General features: G+C 46.5%; 1 protein-coding gene across 1 annotated transcript; it reads left to right on the top strand.

The window, feature by feature from the left end:
* Window positions 1–3,011: 3,011 nt before the first annotated feature.
* On the top strand, window positions 3,012–15,942 carry LOC116823281 (ficolin-2-like). The gene is made up of 10 exons (XM_032777742.2): window positions 3,012–3,105; window positions 4,436–4,549; window positions 6,947–7,000; window positions 7,717–7,752; window positions 8,131–8,166; window positions 9,687–9,722; window positions 10,298–10,425; window positions 11,351–11,480; window positions 12,031–12,165; window positions 15,341–15,942. The coding sequence occupies exons 1-10, from the start codon at window positions 3,024–3,026 to the stop codon at window positions 15,592–15,594; spliced, it is 1,005 nt and encodes a 334-aa protein (XP_032633633.1). The 5' UTR covers window positions 3,012–3,023; the 3' UTR covers window positions 15,595–15,942.
* The last annotated feature ends 11,802 nt before the right edge of the window (window positions 15,943–27,744 follow it).

Raw genomic sequence — 27,744 nt, 5'->3', positions numbered from 1 at the left:
GGTTTTGGGGGGACCAGAGTGTACCAGACACTGGAATTCCTGGTTGGTGGCAGGCTATCAGATCTAAGCTGGTAATTAAGCTTAGAGGGGTTCATGCTAGCTTCTCAGTTTATGAACGCTAAGGTTCAAATCTGAGTAGGAAAGCTACAACAGGGCTGTGCATTGCAAAGAAACATCTGAGGCACCCAGGGGCTGGAGTTCACTGGTTGTTACCTGCTAGACAACATCTGGGCCAGGAGAAAACCTGAGGAGTGTTGCTGGTGAGGAAGACAAACTGGAGCGGCAGGGAGCTGACAAGCCTCATCTCCAACAAAGCTTACTCTTGCTGAGGCAGAGGGACAGCAATGCTACTTTGGTATTGTAACAGAGATTTACGCTTCCAGCACTGCTAAGACAGCCTTGCGTGACCCTCAAGGGCAGAGGCTGGGAAGAGTTCCAGAAAGGTTACAGTTATTTTCTGTTTATTTCAGGTGAGGAAACAGAACCAAGGAAGTGTAAAAGTGAGTGGACATGCTGAAGGCAGTGAGGGCAAAGACAGAGCCCTCAGTGAGCACACAACTCAAACTAGCCGAGATAGAGTTACAGGCATCAGAGGTGGGAATCTGGGAGAGTGGGACAAAAGAATGGAAATGACTAATAGAGAAACGGACTGTGACCCCCCAGCTGTAAGAAGGAAACCAGCAAGCCAGAGAACCGGTCCTGAGAGCCAAGGAAAAGGAGGCAGAAAACCAGCAGCATGGTACAGGGCTGGTTTATACTGTCAGCTATCACAACAGAAAGGTAAATTGAATTGTTCCATCCATTTAGCCCGAATGAAAGAGCTCTATCAGAACTGTGTCTTTGAGCTACAGAGCAGTCATGCTTGATGGCAGTCATTAACACCTTTCAGCACATGTATTCTAAATATGATCAAACCAGAACCTCAGAGGTACAGGTAGTTTGTGTCTTGAACCACGAGATATACAAGGAAGGAGTACAAGCTACCACCATCACTTACATCTCTGTATGGGCGACCTGGATCTGGACACTGCTCCTGCTACTTCCGCAGTCCTGCCAGAGCAGGTGGAAAGAATGGGTAGAACAGAGGCCTCATAGGGACCAGCACAGCTGATCTGATGCAAAGGGAGTTGTAATTTGCTGCTGGCACAGACGATGACAGTTGGGCCAGTAAAAGCAAAGACAATGATAGGCCTGTGCTATCAACCTATGTTAAACAATTTGGGCTCCCTTTCGGTTAACAGGAAATCGTGAGCTACACATCGATCTTTGAGTTCTGACAGAAAATAGTTTGCCAAGTACAGATAATTCAGAACTTCAGGAGAGTGAGAAATACAAGCTGGAGCCTTTGCTAAGGGTGAGTCGGGTATGTTCTAGGCACATTCTGATCCTTTCATAAGGGAAGGGAAAGCCAACAATGATGCAAGACATCCCGTTACGGGAGTCAGGGGAGAGTCCTCCTTGTTTGCCAGAACTGTGAATATCTTAGAACAAAAAATGAGCAATTAAGCAACTGGATTAAGTTTCTTGCCAGTATCTGGAAACATTGTCCCAGCCAGTGAACTGGGCAAACATCAGGAATTTTCGACAGTGAGGCAAATTTGTCACCTTTACAGCCAGTGCAATCCCACTGACTTCAGTGTGGGGGTTGTGGCAGAAATTAACCCTCTGCTTTGTTGATTTCTCCCACTGCTGGTCCACCAAATGCCTGTGTCACAGATCCACAGGATCTGTGCTACACCCCAGCTTTTGAACAGTCCCTTGGAGGAGCCCCTTCAGCGTGTCAGAGTGACAAGGAGTCCCGCTGTTCTGCAAGGGTGGACCGTGCAGCCTCGGTTCTTCTGAGGCTGAACCTCTGGCCTCCAGACCCCCCATTTCACGCTATGAGCACGGCCCAAAGAGTCCAACTGAGATAAACGCCTGGTTCAGACACTTCTTGCCCTGTCTCAGGATCAATGCACTTCAGCAATATTTGCAGGGACACCAGGCAGCCTTTCAAAACGGAGCAGGGTTTATTAGTTACTGAACTCCAGCCCTGGGAAGTCCTTAGGGAAGCCCACAGAGAAACAAAGGTGAAGACAGTGTTCAGACTGGCCAGCACCAGGGCTCTCTCCAGCCAAGCTCCGTCTCCCTCTGGGTGGGTCTCTCAGTGCCAGGAGAGAGAGTCCCTGTGTCTCACCAAAGGCAAACTCTTCACACGGCTCCTTGATCCCTTTTGGTCCTTGTCCTTCTCCGGCAGAACCTGTGCTGAGTTTACATGTTCCCAGTTGTTAGGGGTCATTTGTTCGGTCCTGGGGGTGGGGGTGAGGGTTCCCATTGTCTTTCCATAGCAACGAAGGATCTGGGTGAGTTTCCACCAGTCCTTAAGGTCCCATTCATGACTTAAGCACCTCATGTGTCCTGTTCTGCCTTGGGAGCATTTTAACCCTTTCTGCACCCACCGGATAGCAATCCCTAGTCAAGGGAGTCATTGTCATGCATATCATTCATATCTTTGTTACAGAAAATTCCCACTTTGTCACAGCCCTCTGTTCTCAGAAGTCTCCTTAGAACTCTTCCTAGACCAACACTCTTGTTTAAATGAGCTAGTTCCCGCTATTACCTTTTCCTTATCAGTTTCACAGTGTGAGTGTATTGGGGTGGAGAGCTTATCTTACTCTGTGGTTTGCAAAGTACTGTGTACATTTATTACACTACAACAATGTTTAGTAATAGTGACAACACATGAAAGTGTCCCTCATGCAGTAAAAGTTTGATGTGGCCTGACTGTCATAGCTGAAACTCTCCTATAAAGCACACCCAAAGCCAGATTTACAGGAACATAAGTGCCATCTGAGTTTTAAAATTAGGTCATCATGGCTATTGAGTGACTACATCTGTGTCATTTTCCCCTGACACAATCTCACGGGAAAGAGAACATGGAGCATGAAAGGGTGAGGCATTGGGAGGTGGAGTTTACTATTTTATCTGTTGCCTATATAAGGCTTGTGTTGCTCTGAAAAGCTGAAGCAGAGAAAGCATCTGCCATGGAGACAGCGACACAGCAAACCCTCATCACTTTATTCTCCATAGCAGCAGTGGTTGCCAAGACAGAAGACACCTGCCCAGGTGAGACAAATCTGCTACTTTCAAAGATATGGTTCTTCCTATTTCTTCCTTTGCACTATTGAGAGCAAAGTAGATTTGAATGGACTCTTTACAGACTTTATTTTATAACCTCTCTCTATTGTGGCTGGCCTCTTCAGATAGGAGAGAGGCCCCAAAGTACATAGAATTAATAATTATCAGATTTTCCAGGGCAAAAATAAATTCTAAAGAGAAGGTGGTTTGCAGTTGTTGTATAATTGCAGCATTTCGTTATCTAACCCTCTCTAATCAACAACAATGCTGTTCAAAGCATATTGCCGGAATGCTGTATCAGACAACAGATCTGTGGGACTCTATACAGAGGCATTTTGATGTCTATCTTGAACATGCTATCAACAGAAGAGTGCTGTTTATATAAGTGGAATCTCTCAACAGTATTAAAAATTGCTCACAGCCTTCCATTTAAATGCCATAATATTTGAATTGCTACAATAGAGAAACACAGAATGAAATCCCATCCTTCATGAGGTCTCTTGTGCCTCAAGATTGCAACATGTCAGCAAGTTAAAGAAGGCCCACATGGTTTTGGATAAATAAGAGCCAGCCTGAGTTTACTTACACACACACATACACACACCCCTCTTGAACCAAATCCAGCTTTTCTGAAGTTTGAGTGGATTTCCTGGTTTCATCCAAGACCAGAAGCCATATTAATAAGACATCTCAAGAAAACCTATTTCATGTGAGATTCTGACTTGGCCCAAATCAGTGAGTACAAGAAATCTTAGCAGCTCTTGCTTAATTTCAGGACCTAGGAGATTGATCCATTTCAGAGAACCACCCATGATCTGTGGTTCTCCCGCTGCTATCATAGGATCAGCCTATCTTTGAAGAAGAACCAGTTTAATAAATACATGTAGATATAGTAGTAATTGATCTGTATGAACAGTTTTATCATCATCATCTTCACAGCAGTATATTATGTATTTCATTTCTGAGAGAGATGATTATTTTTGCATTTATAGCTAACAAAGGAAATCTGTGGGTTCTGATCAGGATTTGATCAGGAGGCTGGATGGTCCCATGGTTTGGTCACTAACCTAGGAGGTTGGAGACCATAGTTAAGTCCCTGCCATGCCACAGACTTCCTGTGACATTGGGCAGGACCTACCTCACATGGGGGTCATGGGGATTAATATATTAGACTGAAGTGCTCAGATGCTGGGGCAATAGGGCCCTACAAGTACCCAGAAATGGGTATCTGATGAGGTTCCCCACCACCGCCACCCTTTGAAGACCGTTTCAGCTCCGGAGACTCTTACAGGAGTCATTTGTTGATTTGTTACTCCAGAAGTGAGGATAGTGGGACTCAGTGGTTCCGATAAACTTGCCGTTCTCCAAGGATGCCCTGGCATGGCTGGTGCTGCAGGACCCAAAGGTGACCCAGGAGCTGCAGGAATGAAAGGTACATTTCCAGGCACTGAATAAGAACCTGATTTGAGTGATGAGGAGGATGGATAGAAGGGTGAATGATTTCTCTATTTTTTCTTCATTTTAATAGGTTCTTGACATGAACCAGCGGAGAAGGCTGGTATCAGGACTGTTCGTGTCACCTTAGTTTTGAGATGTCTGTGATTTGATGTTTGGGTTACTTAGGGATCTATTGTATGTCATGTCTTCTCATGACCAGCATTTAGCAACACTATCTGTAACTCAGCTCTCTTTTGGACACTGTTTTGTTTGTTTTAAAGAGTAGCAGCACTAGGATTAGGGTTGCCCCCCAGGATTGTCCTGGAGTCTCTGGGAATCAAGATTAATCTTTAATTAAAAATGGTCATGTGATGAAACCTCCAGGAATACGCCCAATCAAAATTGGCAACCCTAACTAGGATGTTTATAACAAAAGTAGCCAAGCTGTGTAGAAAACAGTCACACCAAACTCCTCCCACATCTCGACCTTCCTGAAACCTCAGCTAACCCTGAACGTACAAACTCCAGTCAATAACCTGGCTGGCTGAGCCCAACAGCACAATCTGAAGCTTACCAGCCTGCATATCTCACAGCCCCTGAGGAAGGCTGCTTTCCAAAGGCAGGAGCCAGTTACAGAAGGTTTGCCAACGCTAGACTGTGGTCCTGTTTTAAGTAGAGTTAACTGATTAATAGCAGTTAACTGGCAATTAGCCCAACGTGGGCACTAGTCTAAATGCTCCACAAACGTTTGTGGCTCAGCCTAGGGTAATGACAAATAGTTGTGCCCAGTAAACAGGTGATCATGCCCAACTTCCTCAGTGCCTCTTCCACCCCGAAGAGTGACTTAACTGAACACTGTCCTAGATAAGCCATGCCCATGGTCATCTCCTGCTCTGACATGGACTCTGGAGCATGTGCCAAATGCTCTTGATATGGATTTCCACAGATGGAACAGTCCTCACCCTGGAAGAAGTGCTATTCTGTCCCAGAGGGAAAGCATTCTGGATGTATTCACCTGCCTTACACCCTGAATAACCCTGCTGGCTGAGGTCTCCTGGATGCTTTAGTAGAGGAGAAGTGTTTCTTTTTGCTAGCGCTGTGGTTGAAGCTAAGAAAATGCAAAAGTCTCTGTATTCCAGTCTGTTAGATGCAGTCTGGGTCCAGCACTAAAGGCACTGTCATCACCTCCCCTTCTAGTACATCCATCATGAGCCCCATGGTGACTTGTGAGGACCTCTTGGCAACAATCTGTCAATGATTGGACACCAGAGCAATAATCATTCCTTGCTAAGCTGATGGCAGTGTTGACCCATAGTTGAATAATACAGAGTCCCGCTTGGTCCATCAACTTTTGATATCAGGCCATGCACAGAAGTACACCACCACAAGTGGCATGGGAATAGTCCCCTTACCCCACCCCCCCCATATCACACTGGAGGCGCTATGTTGACCCTCAATGGTGTCACCCTCCATTTCCAACACCATCCCAAAGACAGCATCCAGAGCATGCCTGTAAAGAAGAGTTTAGCCCCCAAACCATCTGGTGTAATAGTCCATGTCATGGAAGCCTTGGGATCCTGAGCCAGCACACTAGAGTTAGCATGGATCTGCCCACTGAGGCCACCAAGGACAATAATAAACATTCAGTCCTTGGAGATACTCTGTAATCGGGGAAGTTAAGGCAATAATTCCTATGATGGGGGTAAGATACTCACTCTGCAACAGACATGAACTTAAAAGAACTCTGTTCTCATAGTGTGTCCATTTCCCCCGATTGGCAGTTCACAATGGAAACACAAGGGGTGCCATGTATAGAGAAATGAACTGTTTGTCTTCTAGGTCCCCACATGGTGGGGACAATATACTGTACATGAATGATGTCCCCAAGAAACACTCTAGGCAATAAATATTGAACCCACTAAATTTCAGATATTCATAGGGTCAGATTTACAAAAGAACTCAGCTATCACTAAGGTATTGAACTAAGTGGTCAAGGGTGGGGTGGAAGTGTTTGTTTTTAAAGCCTGGAATGCTGGATGTGAGCTATTTTGAAATTTAGCCCATCAAGATTAAAACTTTCAGGGTTATTCAAACTTCCCACTGTGTGGGAGTGTTGCTGTGAAATCAAAAATTTTGCTGCCAGAACATTTTTCAGGCAGTCATTTGACCAAAAATAGCAAATATAGCATTTCAATTCATTTTTTTATTGCACCTATCACCATGGTACCTGGGGACAGTTTACATAGCTTAACAAGGTCATTAATGTCTCCAGTACGAGCAACTTCTCCCTACACCCTCTGGCTTTAAAGGCAGAGCACAAAGAGGGAACTCCCAAATGTAACATGTCAACATTTGTCTTGTAAGATATTTACTCTCTTTCTGTGTTGTATAGGTGTTCAGGGAACACAGGGAATCCCTGGGAAGGCAGGACCACAGGGGCTGAAAGGTAAAGTAACCAGTGGAAAACCTTGTGCTCTTGGAAGGTGATAGAGATAACAGCCTCTGTCCTAAAAGCATTTGTGTCTTCTCTCCAAGGAGTATATGCTTCTTTTGGGGCACCTGGCATTGGCCGCAGTCAGGAGACAGGATACTGGGCTAGATGGGTCTTTGGTCTGACCCAGTATGGCCGTTCTTATACTCCTTTGACTGTACAAAGTGGCTAAATCCCAGCCCCTCTTTTGTAGCCATGAAGGGCCATGCCCAAAAATGAATGGGTGCAATTTTCTGCCCAGGTAGCAGGGGCAGAATACCAAGAACCCACACAGGGCTATAAATCACCTGTGCCTCATGGAACCCTGCTCCAGAGACTCTCCTGCTATGGAGGGAGAGTAGGGACAGGACAGGGAGGGTGTGGGCAAGGGCAAGATTGAAGGTAGATCTAGCAGATCAATGGAGTGGTGGAACCACTGGCCATTCCCCAGGTCAAGAGGAGGAGCAACAGCTGGACTGGAGACTGCTCCTGGTCTGAGGACACAGTAGTGATCAGAGAACACTCCATGGCCTGGCAAGGATGCAGTGAGCTCCTAAGCCAAACCTTTGCCATAGGTCTTGATCAGGGGAAAAGGATTTGCCTTCAGATGTTTATCCTAAAAGAAATTCAGCTCTTAGCTCACAACTCTGAGATGCATGCAACTCTGCTAATCCTTTCCATTCTCTTATCAGGGGACAGAGGTGTTGCTGGTCCCTCAGGTCCAAAAGGTGAGAGCTCAAATCATTCTTCTTGTCTGATTTTATGATGCCACATTATCTAAAGTGATGGACTGTGACAGCTAGTAGAGTCCAGGATGGGCCCAATTATCGTATGTGCCAGGCCTTCCAAGTCCTGCCTTTGGAGATTGACATCAGCACCTAGGCAGGCAGAGGGGGCCCTCTGAAATACCTTCCTGGTGGACACATTCAGCAGAATCCTACTGAAGTATCTTGCTTCAGTAATTCCATTCATAGCACATCCATGTCATACACTGGGGCCACATTTCCAAGCTTGGATGCCTTAAAGTGAGGCATTGCTTAAGACTACACAGATCAGGGTTTCATCTCCAAGTATCACAAGGATTTGACCCTGTGTTCTTTCTTTAGGCGATAAAGGATCTCCTGGAGCACCTGGAACACTAGGTGAGAACCTCTGCCCCCTTTCATGCCAAGAGCCCTAGGAGTTTCATCTTTAAAGTGCAGCTCTGAGCTAAAAAGGAATTTCTTTGAAGTAACACAGCGGGGTCCCATCTCTCAAGGGTTCCATTAGAAATCTGATTAGTTTACAAGTAAAAGGTTTCCCCCCTTACCAGCCTTGCAAACTCAGCCTGAGATCTGAGAGTCATGCTGGATTCTTCCCTTTTTGTTCATCACCACCAGTAACAAGTGCCTTCATTTATACCTGGGGAATACTATAGTGTTCAAGTTGTGCCCTTAATAAATGCTATGCAGTCCTATTGATTTTGTTGGGATTACACAATTCTAAGTGATCAGAGTTTAGTAAACAGTATTGTTGATGTGACACCAGAAGAAGAGTCTAACATACTGTACCACAGAGGTGGTAACCTGAATAAAGAGCAATTTTAAGAAGTTTGTGTATCCAGAATAATAGCTATTGAAGTGTTAACAGAGTCAGAAAGGGCCATTTGTACATAGTCACTCTTCAGAGTAGAACTACATTTAAAAGCACAGGACACAAACAAACTGATTCCCCTTCCCCTTCCCCCCCACAATATTTCTGTAACATTCATAACTGAAGTGAAGCCTGCAGAATGAAACATTTTTTAGCGTAACAAAAACATGTCAACATGTGGCCATCCAAGTGTTGCAACAGCTCCCCTAATTACACACAGATGACTTTTTGGCCAGTGCCAGAACTCAAGTACCAGGAATATTTCTAACGTACAAATTAATCAGATTTGAGCCAGAGCCATTCTGCATAGGGGTCTCAGTTAAAATGACCCAGTTAGCCCATAATTCTCCAAGGATTCACATGAGGATGGGAAAGGCCAGTTTCCTGCTTAAATAAAGAAGTATCCATCTATAAGAGATGGGATGACTAATAACCCTTTGCTCCCCTATAGCTCCTTACCTCCAAAGATTACGAAGAGTAATTAATAGATCTAAATTCTTATAACACCCCACCCACGTTCCCTAGTGCACAGGGGAAGGATGCTACATTCTGAGGGTCCCGGGTGGAGGAGGGCTGGTGCAACCTGCTTTCCCATTCATGGCTGGCCTGCTTCATGGTCCAACAAAAACAAAGAGGATGAGCTCTGTGCCTGCTTTTTACCCAGCGCATTGGAAGCTATTTGCACCTTCAAAGTACTCGTGTGTGTGTGTGGAGAATTCCCACAAGTGCACAGACTAAAATTGACCCTGGCTGTTGCCTGGCCATAAGACACCCTTCTCATCTAAGGAGGGCAGGCGTCTTGCAACTCCTCTCCCTTGGTGGGAATGCATCATCCAGTCGACAGTGAAAGAACCACCAAGGAATCATGGCTCATGAAAATACAAATCCAGCAAACTTAACACTGATCTTATGGCACTGTTTGTGCATCTCAAACCCAGAGGCACATAGTCATAATTGACAAGCATTTTTATGCTAGACACTATGAGCAGTTTATCAAGTCACTCCTTTCTGATTTCATTTTCCTGCACAGGAGAGCAAGAGCTGGACAGTGTCCAGTGTAAGAAAGGTGAGCGTTTCCTGGAATTTCTGGTCAGTCAGTTCATTCTGCTCTGGGGACACGGAACCTTGCTTCAGAATGCAGAGTCACATTTGATTCTCCCCCAGCTGTCGTAGGGTTTGTCACAATATCCCTGGCCATGACAAACGCACATACCCAATGGCGAAGCTCATTTGAAATGGATAGTGTCTTTAAAGAACCTTCCTCGATTTCAGAGCTAAAACCACTGAATGGAGTTTTCGGTTATTGCACTCACTCAATGTATGAGAAGGCTAATAAAGCCAGCACCATTGTGAGGGCTACAATACACAGACATCATGCTGCTCAATGGGAGGGTTGCCTAGATTGATGCCCAGGCCCCCGGACAGTTAAAAATTGAGGATTTTTCTGCCCTTCGTCAGCTGGTTTTGCTCTTAAGACACTAGACTGGCACTTAGAAGATCCAAGTTCAATCCCTGGCTCTGTCACAGAGGTTTAGTTCCAGTAAAGTGGGCTTTGTGAGATCTCTTTAGCCGGTTTTTGTTCTAGACAGCTTGCAATCATTTTGACTTTTAATAAGTATTTTAAATTCTGGTTTTGTCTAGGAGCAAAAAACTGCAAGGAGCTGTTAGTTAGAGGGAACGCCCTGAGCGGTTGGTACACCATCTACCCCAGTGACTGTAACGCCAGGACTGTGTTGTGTGACATGGACACAGATGGTGGGGGATGGCTTGTAAGTGAGAATAAAGCGTGCACAACTATCAGAGGCACAAGCTCGTTCTACAGGAGGGTCCCAGGATGAGAGAAAGCAGGTTCTTTGCAAGCTAATGACACTGAATTACATTCCTATAGGTTTCACTGATGTTAGGTTTAAATTCTTTTGAAGAGACTAGTTTAATTCACCCTTTTCGTAAGAGCTGATGCAAAGGACTTTGAAGTTATTGAATACTGCCACTAAGCTATTGCCTGGTGGGCCACGGTGGCCTGACCACCAGAGGGGGCGGAAGCCAGAGAAAACATAGGAGCTGTATCAATATTTAGTTTATCATCATCTACACCAAAAGTCCTTGGTTCCTTTTCCCCATAAGTTCTCTTGCCTTGCATGCTAGTCCAAAGTTCCCTAGGGAAGCAGTCCCCCGCCTGTACCCAGCTCTCCCCAGCCTTAGTACCTTGCCCCCCCACCCCCCAAAGGCAATTGCCTCTCCTGCTGCTCCTCTCTGAGACTGTTTTCCCTGCAACACTCCTTCAGCATCCAATTCCCCTGGGCATTGTAACTTCTCAGATTAGTTGGGTCTGGGTTATATAGACCTAGACCCCTCCTACTCCCAGCAGTCTGAGGGGATTGGTTAATTGGATCAGTGTCTTAGGTTCCCCCCCTCCCTTCACCATCATGTGACAGTTCACTCTGTCACAGATATACTTTCAATGCTGTGGATAGAGGATTTAGATGCACCATTCTCCACAGTGAACATTTACCCCAGAGGGGCTGAGCAGTTATTCACCTCAGACTGAAATGGGTTGAAGCCATTTACATGAGTACTTGATGTACCCTTGGAGACTGGGGGAGGGGTCTTTTTTTCCCCTCCTTTGCCCAGCTTTTATTAAAGGCAGACACCGCTCTTCAGTTTCCTACATGAGCCCATCTCCTTTTCCTGTAGGTTTTCCAAAAACGGGCAGATGGATCTGAGAACTTTTTCCGCAACTGGGATTCGTACAAGAGAGGTTTTGGCAGCCAGCAGTCAGAATTCTGGCTGGGGAATGACAATATCCACTTGCTGACATCCCTTGGTAAGAAATCACTGATGTAGTTTTTCAGTCTAATCCCTCCTCATTAAAGGGAACAGTGAGACACACTAAGAATGGTGAAAATAGTGATAAGGGGACTGAGCCTGTTTTTGACAAACCTTCTGGGAAAAGCGGCTGGAGCAGAGAACGCTGTATCTCTAAAGAGAGGATGGATCATGTAAAACCTAGAAAGGTCTTTAAACAGGCTGTCCGCCGTCTGATGGCTGAAGCCTGCAGTGGCACTAGTGAACTTCAGGAAAGGAGATGGCTCTGGATACTCCGGGGCAGACTTCTTTGCTCTGCAATGCAAAAATGAATGTAAAATTCTCTCGTTCTGACTTGCACAGGTGTAAATGGTTACAGAAGGGGCAAAGTGATGGAAAAAAATCTCTTCTCAGCAAGGGGTCAGATGCTGCTGCACTGTTTGCTACTAGGGTAGAAGTCAGTTTGGTAATGCCAGCCCTACTGCAAATATCGGGCTGATTCAGGTGCAAGAAAATTGAGCACATTCTGCTTTTGCACTGTGTTTCATGATCACATTGTTTTTAAACAGGAAACCATGAACTCCGCATTGACCTCAAAGACTTTGAAAACAACACACAGTTTGCCAAGTACAAGTCATTCAAGATTGCAGGAGAGATGGAGAAATACAAACTGATTCTTGGAGACTTTATTGGAGGCACTGCAGGTAGGTTCTGGGCATGTCTTACACCTTTCATAGCACAAGAAAAACAGGCCCAACCAACAGAGAGAGGACATCTTGTGGCAAAAGCAAAATAAATACCTCCCTGATTGTAATAACTGTTTAATCTGTTGGGGGCTGGGGGGAATGTGCATCTAAGACACAGGATCAAATTTATTTACAGCAGCTGGAAACTCAGTTCCAGGCAAGGAAAACTGACAGAGGGACTGGAGAACAGGAATCTTCCCTATAGCACTGCAACAAATGCTGTGTTGATTAACACTGTGCAATCAGGGGTCTCAGAGGTTGTAAACCAGCACCAGAATGGCCCATTGTTTTTGTACTTTAGCCTCCAAATCTCTAAGTTGATTTCACTAGCGACAACTGCAATTTTAGGAATTCTGAACCCATTTGAACATCATTGATGTGAAATTCCACCAGGGCTCTAGTAACCACTTGTCTGATTAGAGATGCCTGTCCTTAAAGAGCACAAGAGAAGAAACCTTAAGGTAGTGAGGTGGGAGGCCAGTCGAGTCTCTGCTCTAAGCTACAGCGTTCATGTACTCCCGCTGCCACCACAGATGCGCTGAAGAGATGCAATGCAATAGCATTCCCAAAGCACTGCGTTCTTCTAGTGACCTCATTCCCAAAGCACCTCTTGTAATGGTGTGAAATCACAGGGCAATGTGGTCATGCTGCTGAGTGAGAAGACCCAGCTTTCACCCCATTGAGATGAGTATATATTTTTTGAAGAGTTGTTGAGTTACCAGCACAATCCCCACTAAAAGTACGTGTAACCCGCACACCTCCTTGGGTGTGGTGTTCTGTCCCATCGAGTGGCACCAAGACCATTTAAAGATAGGGTGACTATATTGCCCTATGCTGAATACGAGACACCTTGTAAAATTGCTCGTATTCAACAGCAATCAGAGCTATGCAGTACCCCCCCACACCTCAACATGCTATAAAAACTCCACAGCCCAGCAGGGCAAGGGGGCCTCAGTGTCTGGGGGACAGCCTTGGGCATAGGTGTAGTATGACTTCTATTTTGGGGGGCAGGGGCCAGCAGGGCTCCAGCCAGTTCCACATTGCAGGTCCAGGGAGGGAGCTCCACCATCACCCCCTGACTCTCCTCAGAAGGCCACCCAGCCTGTCTGGGCTGTGACAGGAGAGATGCGCAACCAAAAATTAGAATTCAAAGGTGGGGGGGTCCAGCTCAAAAAGTTTGAAAACAGCTCAGGATGTAGGGAGGGGGAAGCTGGGGGTTGTGTGCAGGCAGTGGGGTAGCTCAGGGTGCAGTCCTTGTTCCTTGAGGGCTTGGCCAGCCCCCTCCCCCCACAGCTCTTCAGCTGTGTGAGAAACGGGGGGGCTGGGAGCTGCGGAGCAGCCAGCAGGAGAGGAGAGAACACCATGGCTACCTGCTCCATGGCAGTTGCCCTGCACTGCCCAGCTCCAGCTTCCCACCTCCGAACTGGCCAGGTGGCAGAGAGAGAAGGAGGTGTGTGGGAGGTGTGGCTCTGACCCCGGGATACCTCTTCACATGCACTGCTGTTGGGGTGGCAACATTCCTGGTGCCCCCAACTCTGCCCATTGGCTCAGGGGGATTCTGCCCCATGGAGAGCACTGGGGATCCAAAGATTCAGCCTCGCTGAGGTCACCAGGGCTCAGGCATTCAGCCCCACGGCTCCAGCTTCAGTCCCACAGTGGGCGCTAGGAATCAGGGCTTCAGTCTCCCTCTCCCTCCCCAGCTCTGGCTTCAGCCCTGTGGCAGGTGCTGCACATCAGAGGCCAGGTCTACACTACGAGATAAAATCGATTTTAGATACGCAATTTCAGCTACGAGAATAGCGTAGCTGAAATCGAATATCTAAAATCGATTTACTCACCCGTCTTCACCGCGCGGGATCGATCCGCGCGGCTCGCTGTGTCGAATCCGGAAGTCCGGTCGTCTAGCTGGAGTTCCGGAATCGATCTAAGCACGCTCTGGGATCGAGATATCGCGTCCAGACCAGACGCGATATTTCGATCCCCGAGCAATCGATTTTAACGCGCCAATCTGGCGCGTAGTCTAGACGTGGCCAGAGTTTTAAACCACCCCTCCCCCATGGCTCTGGCTTCAGCCCTGCAGTGAGCACAGGGAATTGAGGCCTCCAGCCTCCCCGCAGCTCCAGCTTCAGCTCTGGAGTGGGTGTTGAGAATTGGGGGTTCCAGCCTCCCTGCAGCTCTGGCTTCAGCCTGGGGGCAGGAGCCAGTGATTGGGGCATCAGTCCCACGTCTCCAGCTTTAGCCCCACAGCGGGCGCCAGGGACCAGGGTTGCAGCCCCATGGGAGGCTCAGGCTTTGGGTTTCAGCATCAGCACCCAGTGACCCCCCTGAAAATGCTTGCAGATCCCAGTTGAGAACTCCAGCTTAAGGTTTCACGTGGTGAGAGGTGACACACCCCAGCCTCTCACACACAGGGCTGCCTCTGGTCCTACATGAGGTGTCATCTTCCTGCCTCTCCTCCCGGCCTGAGGCCGCCACATGCTCTCACTGATGAGCCACCGCCTGCCTGCACTCACTCGCCAGCCACAAACAAGACACGGCCAGGGCTGCGCTGACTGACCTACCGGGGCAGCAGAAAATAGGGGACAATTTGCCTGTTTTTTTAAAAAAGGCAACACCTGCAATAGGGCTTAAATACAGGACTGTTCCATTAAAAAGGATGGATGGTCACCCTACTTAGAGAGAGAGATTGAATCTGTGCTACAGCCTTTCACTAACAGGCCGTCAGCTTTTAGCTCATGATAGAGGCTCATGCACTAAGCTCCAGAGGTCCCTGGTTCAGTGCTGATGACCAGGGTTTGTTGGCGTTACCCACGTTTTTGTGTATGTGCTGCCTTCTCCTCCTTCCTCCATTAAGCATAAGAGCCTCTCCCCTGCACAGCAAGGGTTTCCTGCTGCCTGGTAGTGAAATAAGCCATCCTGTGGCAGACCGCACTGGCTGGGATTTGGGGAACTAAGCAGATGATCACATGAGACAGCGCAGCATATGGTACTATAATGCCAAGTGCCCTGGCCTGAAATCCCTGGAAAGACACACCCCCCCCCCGCCCCAAATCCACTTCAATGGCTTGAGATCAGGCCCTGGCAAGACAAGAAACACTAACATCTTTGTGACAAAGTAACTATTTTTCCACAGGTGATTCACTAACCTCGCACAAGGACATGAAGTTTTCAACCAGAGACCATGACAACGACCTGGGTTCAAATGCTCAGAACTGTGCTGCACTCTATAAGGGGGCCTGGTGGTACAAGGACTGTCACTGGTCCAACCTGAATGGGATGTACTTGGCCGGTGCCCATGCCAGCTTTGCAGATGGCGTGAACTGGAGGACAGGCAAAGGATATAATTATTCCTACAAACAATCAGAGATGAAATTTAGGCCTGTCTAGCTCAGCCAGCAGGCACACGATGGAAGAACTGCTCTCTGGTTCTTGCCTGTAACATTTTCCTGGCACTGCCTTCTCCTTTCTCCCTCCAGCACCTGGGTCCTAAGTATGGCTAATGCTCTGATCCTCCTTATGGTACCACCGATTTCATTCATTTTCTTTGGCTCCCACCTGTGACTGCCTTGGCTGCCCGACTAACAGAGCTGCTTCACATGCTACAGGGTTCATGGCCGGGGGTATGAGCCAAAGTGGCACCTCTTTCTAGACACTAAGTAGCAACAAGCTTAATCTCCACTGAGTTGGGCTTAGAAGCTCGTGTCATTAAGGGAGTGGGCTAGGACTCCAGAGATGGGGGTTCAGGTATTGCTTCTGCAATCCATTTCCTTTGTCATCTTTGGTAAGTCACGTAGGAGACTACACCACAGCTGAGAGGTGTAATTCCCAGCATGGGTAGACGTACATGCACTAGCTCTGATCAGCAGCAGTTTGGCTGTGACACCTTGGGCTAGCCACCTGAGGGCAGGGCTCCGATCCACTCAAAAGCGTCTCTCTCTCTCTCTCTCTCTCTCACCAACACAAGTTGTACTTGTGCAGTTTGCCTGAACCTCTGCTCGCATCGCCACAGCCACACTGCTACTTTTAGCGCACTAGCTCGATCAGAGCTACAGCACGGATGTCTCCCGGGCTGGGAAGTGCATCTCCAGCTCTAGTGCAGAATCTCTCGCTGCAACATGAGGACTGTACTGCTGCCATTTGCCCACTCTTTGTCTGTGTAGTTTGCAAGCTCTTTGGGGCAGGGACTCTTTTCAGGTGTGCAAGGGGGGTCCCCATTCCACATTCCTGTAATGCAAATAATGGGAGTCCTTAGACTTCTCTGAACCCCAGACCCACACCTCCTCTGCCTTTGCCTGCTCCCCCTACCACTGGAGAGACAGGGCCCTTAGATGCTGGCTCACCACTTCTCTTCTGAATAAGCCTTTGCCAAGTGCATGTGTGGGGAGTAGAGAGTCTTCTCTGCAGGAGAAAAGAGGCTGTAAAATAATCATAGTTTATCTATTTATGGAGCACCCCATCACTATGGGATCCAAGCATTTCCAGCTACCCCAGGGTTTAACTTGGTTAATATTTTCCAGCATTAATCCTCACACAGATCACAGCTGAGTTGAGTCTCTGCTCTGGGAGCAGCTCTCTGAGCACCTTTCTACTGTTTCCGGCTCCTGCTGATGTTGGCGCTGGTTCCATCCAGACCCCTCTGGAGCATGGCAAGATTTGTATAGACTCTCTTGCCTAGGGGCTGCTGCCCCACTGAATGACAGCTGTAATTTACGGCTGCTTCATTCTGGGGTGTTTCTTCATGTTTCATCCAAAGCCACAGAAGCCATCACTGTGTTGTGGGAAACAGAGCTGGGATGGCAAGGAGTGAGAACAATGGAAATTCCTACCACCCTGACTGTGCCATATCACTGATCATTTTAAACTCTAAATAAAACTTGGTATTGTACATCAAATCTCCTTTTCTGCATGTTCCTGAGGAGCATCCTGGCACCTCTAGTCTCACCCTAGAAAGAGACAGTACATCCAGTGGCTCTAGCCAAAACCAAAATGCAGACCTGCAGCAAAGCAACATATCCAATCACATGTGCACAATACCATAGAAGTGCTAACTAGTAATACTCGAGGGCTGTACGCTTTGTTCAGTCTGTCACCCGAGTGCATTGCACACACCAGGGATTCTGCATCCTTCCATTCTCCCCTCACACACACAAGCTCCCTGCATGCCAGCCTGGCAGCCCTGTTTCATGGACTCACTGCAACCCCTCCATTCATATGTGAGGTGCTCTGTGTCCCCCCCACCCTTTACACTCATACCATTGTCCCCATTCTGCCCCACACCAGGAGGTTTGTGTCCCCATGGCACCCTTTCCCCCTATCCCCACCCCAACAATGGTTCCATGCGCTGTCCATTTCCCCATGCCAGTGTCCTCCATTCTCCCCTCCATGCCAGGGGCTCAGTATGCACCTCCACTCACCCTTCCTGCCTCCTTCCCACTCCCACCATTCTTATGACTTTTCTTTCTGCCTAGGCTATAAGTCAGTCACTCTGCCTATCGACATTTTGGAAGAGCTGAGATGCGGGGCGGGGGGTACTATTATGATATAGTGCTATTGGCTGCCAGCAACCATTTTTTCAAATCTGTAGACATTTACTGGGGTGATTGAAGCTGGGGGGTCTGCTAACCAGATGCTAGGGGCCCTGTGTGCCTCATATTTCCTCTCTTCTGGTTTTCCCCGTTTGTCACCAAAAAAAAAAAAAATCAATGAGGGTCTGCCTTCCCCAAAATTTTGCAATTGATTGGATGCAGTGCTCAAAAGTTATTGCATTTCAGTCTAAAAGGGAAAAAAAGCCATTGAGAAAAGCATCAGACATCACTTTGCTAAGGTGAACAACAACAACAACGACAACATCAATGCTAAAAGTATACCGGGGTCCTACTATGGCCAACGTTCAATTCTGCATGAGTCCTATGGTCATTTCTCTCTCTCTCCCATAGAAGGCACAGCCAATGTGTATTGTACAAAACAGGCACTTGTGGCTGATGTTTATGTCGTCTTGTTGGATGAGGTTTTAACAAGCGCAGACACAGCACATCAATCCTGGTTAAAGATAAATGGCTTTGGGAAACTGAGTTAAAGGTAGCCTCACTGGAACACCCCATGCAGGAAACCCAGGCAGATTACGTAAGAAAATGGATTTCTAAATAGCATATGAGCAGCCCTCCTGGGCCATTGCATCTGTTTAAGTTTTCCACAGCGCAACCTCACAGCAAACAGAATGCGGCGACCGAGTGGGAGAGCTAAGAATTAACAGGTGCAAGTGAATGTTGCATTCTCATCGGCTACATAAAGCTCAATACACAAAGTAGCACTCAAATGCCAAAGCAGAGACCAGAACAAGGCAAAGGTGAATGGGGCTGCTGTTGCTGAGACCAGCGCCAGCCGTGGGGAGAGCAGGAGATTAGATGTAACCCTTCTGTCCCTCTGAGTTGGCAGCAACAAGGCCCAGGTTCAGTATCCAGGGTTCCGTTTCAACAACACAATGCATAACCGGCTCAAGCCCCCACCCAGTGACCTGGGACACTTACATACCACTCCCCCCGGGCACCTCTAGGAGGCAATACTTCCCCTCTTGCAAGCACGGAGTCTGAGTGTAGCAAAATCCTTTTAATAAAGGAGGGAAACAATACAGCATCACATTGGAGAAATACCACAAACAGGATTACAGCACAAACCATAAGCAAAAAACCCACCTCCAAGTACGTTTGGCAATGTCCTTTCCTCCTTAGGGTCTTAAGTCCAATCACCCCAAAGTCCGACAACCTGAAAGTCTCTGGTCAGTGCCATCCCAGAGTTCAAAAGTTTATCTGCAGAGTTTTGCCCCCCAGCCTGGGTGGAAATGGTAGGGGGGTGGGGGGGGAGAGTTCTGCTGCAGCCTTCACCATGACCAGCTCCACTACACCAGCTGTGCCGCTCCGCCAGCTGACCCGCAAGCCACTCAGCAATAGGTCTTCAGGCTCCCCCACTAGCTAACACTGCACTCAGTGATTTCAGCTCTTAGCAATTTCAGCTTGTAGTAGGGGAGCCCTGGTGCACCATTGGCCCAACATGAATTCAGCTCAGCAGCCTTTAGATGGACTTCTAATGGAATCAAAATGAGCTCTACTCTTCAACAGTGGATAAAAAGAGGATGTGCAATTGGTGTTCCAGGCCCTCAAAAGGGGCCCATACCATCAGGTACACACACCAGTCCCCCCCAACTTTTCTCAATTCACTGGGTTTTGGAACCCTTTTCTAGCAAGTACTACTTAACTGAGGTTGAGTCATCTCTGTCGTAAAGCAGTCTCATACTTCCTCATTCACATAATCAGGGTGACACCACTTTTTTTCCCCTGCCTCAATAACAAAGAAATTGGGGATCCCAGAGCTGTCAAAATAATCATCCCAGGCTGTGGTGGGCTATGCTAGGTGGGGAGGGTGTGCCAATGCAAATACCTAAAATTCCTTTCCACACTCCCCTAATTCACCACCAGATGTCAGGGTAGAGCTCATCCTGACTCTGCTTACATCGATATTAGCAGATCTTTCAGAAAGATAGCCAGTCTCGATGTAAAGTGATGGAGAACCCTCCATGTCCCTAGCTAGGTTGTTCCAATGGATAATTACCCTCACTGTTTTTTTAAAAAAAGTGTCTGTTTCTAGTCTGAATTTGTCTAGCTTTGGATTCCAATCGCTGAATCTCATTGTCTTTTTTTCTGCTAGAATAAAGAGCTGGCTACTATCCACAAACCCTTGCTCATGTAGGTACTGTCCAGACCCCAAATCATTCTTGTAGCTCTTTTCTGAGCCCTAACTTCTTTTTTGAAAGGCTGTTCAGAGCTGTAATAGTAAATGTTTTTAAACAAAGTTGGAGGAGGTTATAATCCTCCTGCTTCCGGGTTTAAACTAATCTCTAGTGCTTCAAGATCAGGAGAGATGTCCTAAGGTGGCAAACCATACCACCTCTGCCTGCTGCAGGGTTTCTTGCACCTCTCACTGGACCATCTGGTACTGGTCATTATCAGACAGGACACTGGACTATATGGACCACCAAGCTGACCCAGTCAGGCAGTGCCTGTGTTCTTACACAGTGTACTGAGTATCATATTGATTTAGGGCCCAGTCTAGCTGCCCCTGAAATAAATGGGATTCTTCCAGAAGATTTTATTGGGAGTTGGATCATGCCCTCCAGGTGAAATTCACCTCGTGTAGGCAGTCAGTGAAGGGTCTATACACCACTTACATCCTGCTTCAGCTTTATTTAGTGGGCTCAAGCTCTGCCTGGACCTTTTCACCCCAGGCAAGCGGCCAACAATTCACTCTTATTGAACAAATAATTATCAGTTAGATCCTTTTGGCCAAAGGCACCCTGCTCTCGAATTAGCAGGATTCTTTTTTCCCCTGGAGTCCTAGTAAATGGATTTGGAGGGTGTCATAAATAGTTAGCTAAGGGTTAATTTTCTTTTACCTGTAAAGGGTTAACAAAGGGAAACCAAAACACCTGCACCAGAGACCAATCAAGAAACTGGTTTTTTCAAAGTCAGGGAGGGAATTTTTGGATCTGAGTCTTTTGTTTTTCTCTCCAGCTATGAGAAGCTTCTTCTATCGTATCTTCTGTTTCCAACTGTGTAAGTACAGTAAGAAAAACAATAATGGCTTTTATGTTGTTTTGGTTATTTACATGTGTGTAACTTGCTGGAATGTTTCAAATTGATCTCTTTTTGATCAGCTGTTTATTCATTATTTTTAAGCACATAAGCCCTGATTTGTCATCTGATGCAGAGTTTATTTCTTATGTCTTTTCTCTTTTTTTTTTTTTTATAATATAAAGTTTTCTTTGTAAGACTGATGTTGAGTTTCTCCTCGGTAGGTTACAAGAACAAGGGGAAGGAATTCTCTTTGTGTTAGATCTACGGGAGGGTAAGCTCGGCAGCACCAGGGAGTTGGTGGGAGGGGAAGAAGATAGGATCATCTCTGTTTTCTTTGTAGTTGGTTTTGTCTCTTTGTTGGAAGAAAGGAGACATGTTTTCTTGGTATTGTGTGTAAAGAGTTGCTCAATCTCTCAGGGTTCAGCCCAGAGAGAAAGTCTCGGAGGAGAGGGAGGAAGGGATGTGTTTATTTCCTTGGTTGGGAGACTCAAAGCATCTGAGTCTTGGGGGTTCCCCAGGGAAGGTTTTGGGGGGCTCAAGTGTACCAGGCACGGATTCCTGGTTGGTGGCAGCGAGATAAGATCCAGGCTGGTAATTAAGCTTGGAGGTTCATACTAAGCACCCAGATTTTGGACGCTAAGGTCCAGATTTGAGAGAAATGCTTATGATAGAGGGGTTGGGTTTTCCCAACACCAGGACAAGGTTAGCACCAAGATGAGCACAATGAGCAAAGTGTGACTGATGCATCCAACAAGGATTTCGGGCTGTTATCTCTCTTTAGGAGATAAAGGAGTCCCTGGAATACTTGGGGCTACAGATAAGAACCTCTGCCCTCACCTGTATATCAAGAGAGCTATTTAAGATTCATTTTTAAAGCACTAGAGTAACATGGAAACAGGACATTCTTCATACACGATTCTTTCTGCTATTCCCCTCAGTGATATTTTTCCTGAACGATGAAACTCTTGAACCGACTAAAGATATACCAGCATGGGGCTGTGCAGATAACGCAACATCTGCAAGAATTGCTCACAGGTTATATTTGGCCCATGTCAGGGTAAGCTAGAATGTAACAAACACCAGCTACACAGGATATATGGCACAATAGGGATGTATGTATTTTACAAGCCTATCACAGGTAAACCTCACCTCCCACACAGCACCGATGGTATGGGGCAGTTAGTGAATGCAGCCTGAGACTGCATTTACTTTCTGCTAGTGCCCAGTGGAGAGAATACATCTCCTACCTCTTCCCCAGCCCTCGATCCCCCACCTCGCTGGCAGGCAGGTGCTAGTGTAAGCTAAATTATGCTGCAATCAGCTGTCCCTAACCCTCTTCAGAGGGCAAAAGAGATCTGCCCAGTAGATCTGTCTCATCTACTAAAGTTAGGGGTACAACTGGGACCTTAAGTCCAAATAACCAGGCTTAAAGGCACTTTGTTTACAGTGCACTTTTTTCTTCAACTTTCCCCGTTGATGTGGGTTCACCAGTAGAAGCAGCAGTGGAAGCACTATGTACACAGGTCACTGCACATGGCCGGTGGGTTATCTAGACAGGTTCTGAGTGGGGTCAGGAGACATGGTGCCAAGAATTCTCACGCAGGTTCTCTACATTAGTGCTCTCACCACTGGGGGGCAGCGGGTGCATAACGAGAAGTATAATGGTAGGCAAACAGTTTTCCTATCCCATGAAAATTTGAGGCTTCAGAAAACAATTTCCTATCCCAGATTGGGATGAAAAGTTGAAATCTCAGAATTTCAGTTTTGTGGGGGAAAAAATTGTAAGAGTTGGTTAGGGACTGCCAGGCTCTGGGTTCTAGGTAGTCTTGCCTGGTGGTTGGAGCCATGGTCAAGCACATGTACCAAGGATTGAAGCCAGCCGTAGAGTCAGGACCAGGCCAAGGACCATCCGAGGATTGGCCGTGGGTGAGAAACAAGGCCAGAGTCTATAGACAAATCGAATCAGGATGGAAGTCAGTCTAGATGCAGGCTGAAGGTTGAAGCTGGGGTGGAGTCAGTCTGAGGGCCTGAGGTCAGGAAGCTGGTGCAGGCTGGAGCCTTAGGGTTGCCAACTTCCTAATAGCAGAAAACTGCTTCATCTTCCCTCCCCCCCCACTCTTCTCCTTCCACCCCTTCACTCACTAGCTCATTTTTATTAGGCCGGGGCAGAGGGTTGGGGTGCAGGAGGATGTGAGGATTCGAGCTGGGGGTGTGGGCTCTGGCCAGAAAGGAGGGGTTCTGGGGGCAGGGAAGGAGCTCCAGGCTGGGGCAGGGGTGCGAGAGGTGTGGGCTCTGGGAAGCTCTTACCTCAGGAAGCTCCCCAGAAGCAGTGACATGTTTCTCTGACTCCTAGGTGGAGGCACAGCCAGGCAGCTCTGCACACTACCCCTCACCCACAAGTACTGCTCCCTGCAGCTCCCATCAGCCATGGCTCCTGGCCAATGGGAGCTGCAGAGCTGGCGCTTGGGGGAGGGACAGTGCACAGAGCCCCCATAGCTTCCCCTACGCCTAGGAGCTGAACTTGCCAGTGGCTTCCCGGGAGCCACGTGGAACTGGGTAGGGAGCCTGCGTGCTGACTAGAGCCACCAGGGTCCCTTTTTGACCAGGCGTTCCAGTCAAAAACCAGACACCTGGCAACCCTAAAAGCAAGTCAGGAACAGAGTTGTAGCAGGACATCGACAAGGTTGGAACAAGAACCAGATCAGACAGGCTGTAAGCCTGGGGTGTCTGTACCACCACAAGGCAAGAGGAGGGTCTGTGACCGAATGGTGCTATTGTACTGACTAACTTGCAGCTGTGGCAGACCCCATGAAATATCTGTGCCTGGGGGTCATCCCACTCGGGCCCTACCCAGGGGTAAGCTGCTGTGGCAAGTCTGTGGGATGAGTCACTGCAAGCTCCACTGGAGGGGTGAGTCCTGGCAGCAGAGCAAGCAGCCCTGGGCCTGCAGAGGGTTTGCATTGTAGGGTAATTAAAATGTTTCACTCAGATAATTCCAAAATATTTTGTTTCAATTTCAACTCTCTCAAAAATGTGCAAACAAGACACTGAAAGTTGCTACACTTTTGGAAACAACAAACAGGAAATTCATCAAAACCGACCCTTTTTCAGGACAAGTTTTGGCTTCAGCAAAGCTGCATATTTTGGATGGAAAAAAACAGTCCACTGAAAAATTCCCAACCAGCGGTAGTGTTGACAATGTTACAAGCTAGATCGAGGAAGCTGTTTGTAGTGCAAAAACAACTTTATTCAGCCTCCTTATTGAGGAACATTACTATACATTTCTACATACCAGTAAATGGGATTCTTTAGATTAACTATCTACATATCATACACTAGATGCAAATCTCTCTTCAGTGGCACTCCCATAACTGATACAGAAAGAAGGAGAAATTGTATAACATTTTAAAACCTCTGAAGAGGAATTAAAATAGCTTCCTCATGTATATCAATGTTTTAACTTCAAAGTCTGAACTCAGGAACTTCCAGGTTTAACAGCAAATGCCATTTACCCCATTAATAAATGAGGAATCTCTTTTCCAGTGGTCCATTTCTACTCCTGATGGGTCCCAAGATAATTGGACCTTAAAAGTGTAAGTGTCTTGCACTACGTAGTGGCCTTTGAGCATCTTATGCTTGTGTAACTTTGGAGAATACCCCATAATTGAGGGGAGAAGGAAAATTTTCCTTTGAGTGGGTTTTTTTAGATAACAATTAAAAAAAAAAAAAAAAAAAAAAAACCCACAAGGGTTTGAAGTCGTGGGGGACATGGATTAGTGGACAAAGTGCAGGTGAGATGATCCATAGGAATAGTGTCCTACTAGACATGTTTGCGAGGTTAAAAAGTTTGTAAAGCACTTTGACATTGTCACATGGGAGACACTAGAGAAGTTTTAAGCGTTATTTTTAGATCCTTTACCTTCCAGGTGACCTTTGCTCTTCCCCGCTTGAGTGGATTCTTAGAACACTGTCAATGCATCCTGCTTCCTTGAGATTTCAGTTCCTTTTAGTATTTCCTGCCTTGTATCTATAATTGGTTCTCTCTCTTTAGAAAGAGAATTGTTCTGCGAATGAGAACTTATCCGCCAGGGCAGAAGAAAGATGCAAAATGAGAATCATTTGAGGCTAAAATAAGTCTTTGCTTCCAGCTTTGAGCATGGGGTGTTGCATAGATTTACCCTTCCAAGAGCAGCCCAGGGAAAGGATTGCTCCAGGTGGGACAAACTGTGCCACCCCTTTACTAGGTTCAGATGAATCTTCCTCCATCCCTGGTGCTGGCTTATCTCCATTCTCCAGTGATGTGGAGGAGTATAATCAACCTTGGTCCATTTCCCTCTTCTATGTGGGGCAGGAAATACTGGGTGCACAGCTGCTGTTGCACCAGGATCAGAGGAAACCACACAGGGGGTTGTTTTATGTACTATTATGCCCCAGCATCACAACATTAAGTTCAGCTACAATATGGACCTCAAAAAGCACCATTAACATTTTCATTGTATTCTTTCTTCTACCTAGGGGAGGGGGAGAGAGATGGAGATGGATAATATACTGCGTGAAAAAGGTGAGTTTCAGATTCTTCTCGTGTCTTACTTACAAACACTCCTGCTAATACATCCCAGAATGATGTTCACTGTTTTGTAACAGCATTACACTGTTGAGTCATATTTAGTTTGTGATTCACTGTGACCCCCTGATCTCTTTCCGCAGTGCTCCCTAGGCAGTCATCTCCCATTTTCTGGGTGTAACTGATTGTTCCTTCCTAAGTGGAGTATTTGCATTTGTCCTTATGGAATTTCATCCTATTTACTTCAGACCATTTTTCCAGTTTGTCCAGATCATTTCTAATTTTAATCCTAGCCTTCAAAGCACTTGCAACCCTTCCCAGCCTCAAATTTTATAAGTGTATTCTATGCCATTATCTAAATCATTCATGAAGATATTGAACAGAACCAGACCCAGAACCGATCCCTGAGGAACCCCACTTGTTATGCCCTTCCAGCATGACTGTGAGCCACTGATAACTACTCTCTGGGAATGATTTTCCAACCAGTTATGCCTCTACCTTATAGTAGCTCCATCGAGGTTGTATTTCGCTAGTTTGTTTATGAGAAGATCATGCGAGACAGTATCAAAAGCCTGACTAAAGTCAAGATATACCACATCTACTGCTTCCTCCCTATCCACAAGGCTTGTTACCCTGTCAAAGATAGATATCAGGTTGGTTTGACACAATTTGTTCTTGACAAATATATGCTGACTGTTACTAATCACTTCATTATAAAATCATCTCTCATAGAACTGGAAGGACCTTGAAAGGTCATCAGATCTAGTCCCCAGCCCTCACTAGCAGGACCAAGTACTGTCCCTGACAGATTTTTGCCCCAGATCCCTAAATGCCCCCTCCAGGATTGAACTCACAACCCTGGGCTTAGCAGGCAAATATGCAAACCACTGAGCTATCTTCTAGGTATTTGCAAACTGATTTCTTAATTATTTGCTCCATTATCTTTCTGGGTACAGAAGTTAAGCTGACTGGTCTGTAATTCTCTAGGTTGTCCTTATTTATAGGTGGTCACTATATTTGCCCCTTTCCTGTCTTCTGGAATGTCTCCTGTCTATGACTTTACAAATATAATTGCCAATGGCTCAGATATCTCCTCAGTCAGCTCCTTGAGTATTCTACGATGCATTTCATCAGGCCCTGGTAATCTGAAGACATCTAATTTGTCTAAGTAATTTTTGACTTTTCCCCTATTTTAGGCTCTGATACTACCTCATTTTCACTGACATTCACCAGGTTAGACATCCAATCACCACCAACCTTCTTGGTAGAAACTGAAACAAAGGAGTCATTAAGCACCTCTGCCATTTCCACATTTTCTGTTATTGTCTTTCCCCCCTCATTGAGTAACGGGTCTACTCTGTCCTTGGTCTTCCTCTTGCTTCTAAATGTATTTGTAGAAAGTTCTCGTTACCCTTCATGTCCCTAGCTAGTTTAATCTTGTTTTGTGCCTTGGCCTTTCTAATTTTGTCCCTACATATTTGTGGTATTTGGGAAAATTACAAAGGATTAACATAAACACTTTTTGTAGGACTGAGTTTTAGATCATTGAAGACCTCCTGGTTAAGCCAGGGTGGTCTCTTGCCATGCTTCCTATCTTTCCTATGCACTGGGATAGTTTGCTCTTGTTCCCTTAATAATGTCTCTTTGAAAAACTGCCAAGTGTCTTCAATTGTTTTTCCCCTTAAACTTGCTTTCCATGAGATTTTACCTACTTCAAGTCAGTGGAAGTTAGAAGCCTATGTACCTCTGAGGATGTGGGCCAGCACCTTTAATTGCACCCATAGAAGAATGAACTGCCCAGCACAGATGACTGAGCAGAACGACCATATGCTCCCATTGAGCAATCTCAGCAGAGAAGGAGTAGCAATCTTTGCTAGCTGAAGAACACATGTTTTTACAGAGTGTATCACAGTGGGCCTGGACTCCATGGTCCAACTTGAATAGAGTGGATTTAATGGATACTTGCAAAACCTTATCAAAAGTACAAGTAACACACCTTCCCTACACAGCATGATGGGAGAGCAGAGAAGTGGACCAGACTTAATGTTGACTAGGGTGACTAATGTTAACTGTGCAGTTCCACCTTTTTGAATGTAGATTTTGCATTTTAGAGTTTTAGAACATTAGTAGTTTGAGAAAACCACAGTGTTCTCCTAAGGGATTCCCCCACCCAGTCCCCTTAATTTAAGCTCCAGGTTAGCAAAGATTTTTTCCCTCGCAATTACTGTGAATGCTACTTTTGGTCAGACTTTTAGTTATATTTCCTCCTTCTAAGAGTGCTGGTGTAAAAGATGATAGTATCATACGGGCAGCTTTCACCACTGTGTATGGGGACCATACAATTCT

Source organism: Chelonoidis abingdonii, chromosome 24, assembly GCF_003597395.2.
Source record: "Chelonoidis abingdonii isolate Lonesome George chromosome 24, CheloAbing_2.0, whole genome shotgun sequence".
NCBI classification, from domain to species: Eukaryota; Metazoa; Chordata; order Testudines; family Testudinidae; genus Chelonoidis; species Chelonoidis abingdonii.
The sequence above is the reverse complement of the archived record's forward strand: the minus strand, read 5'-3'. Positions and strand labels throughout refer to the sequence as shown.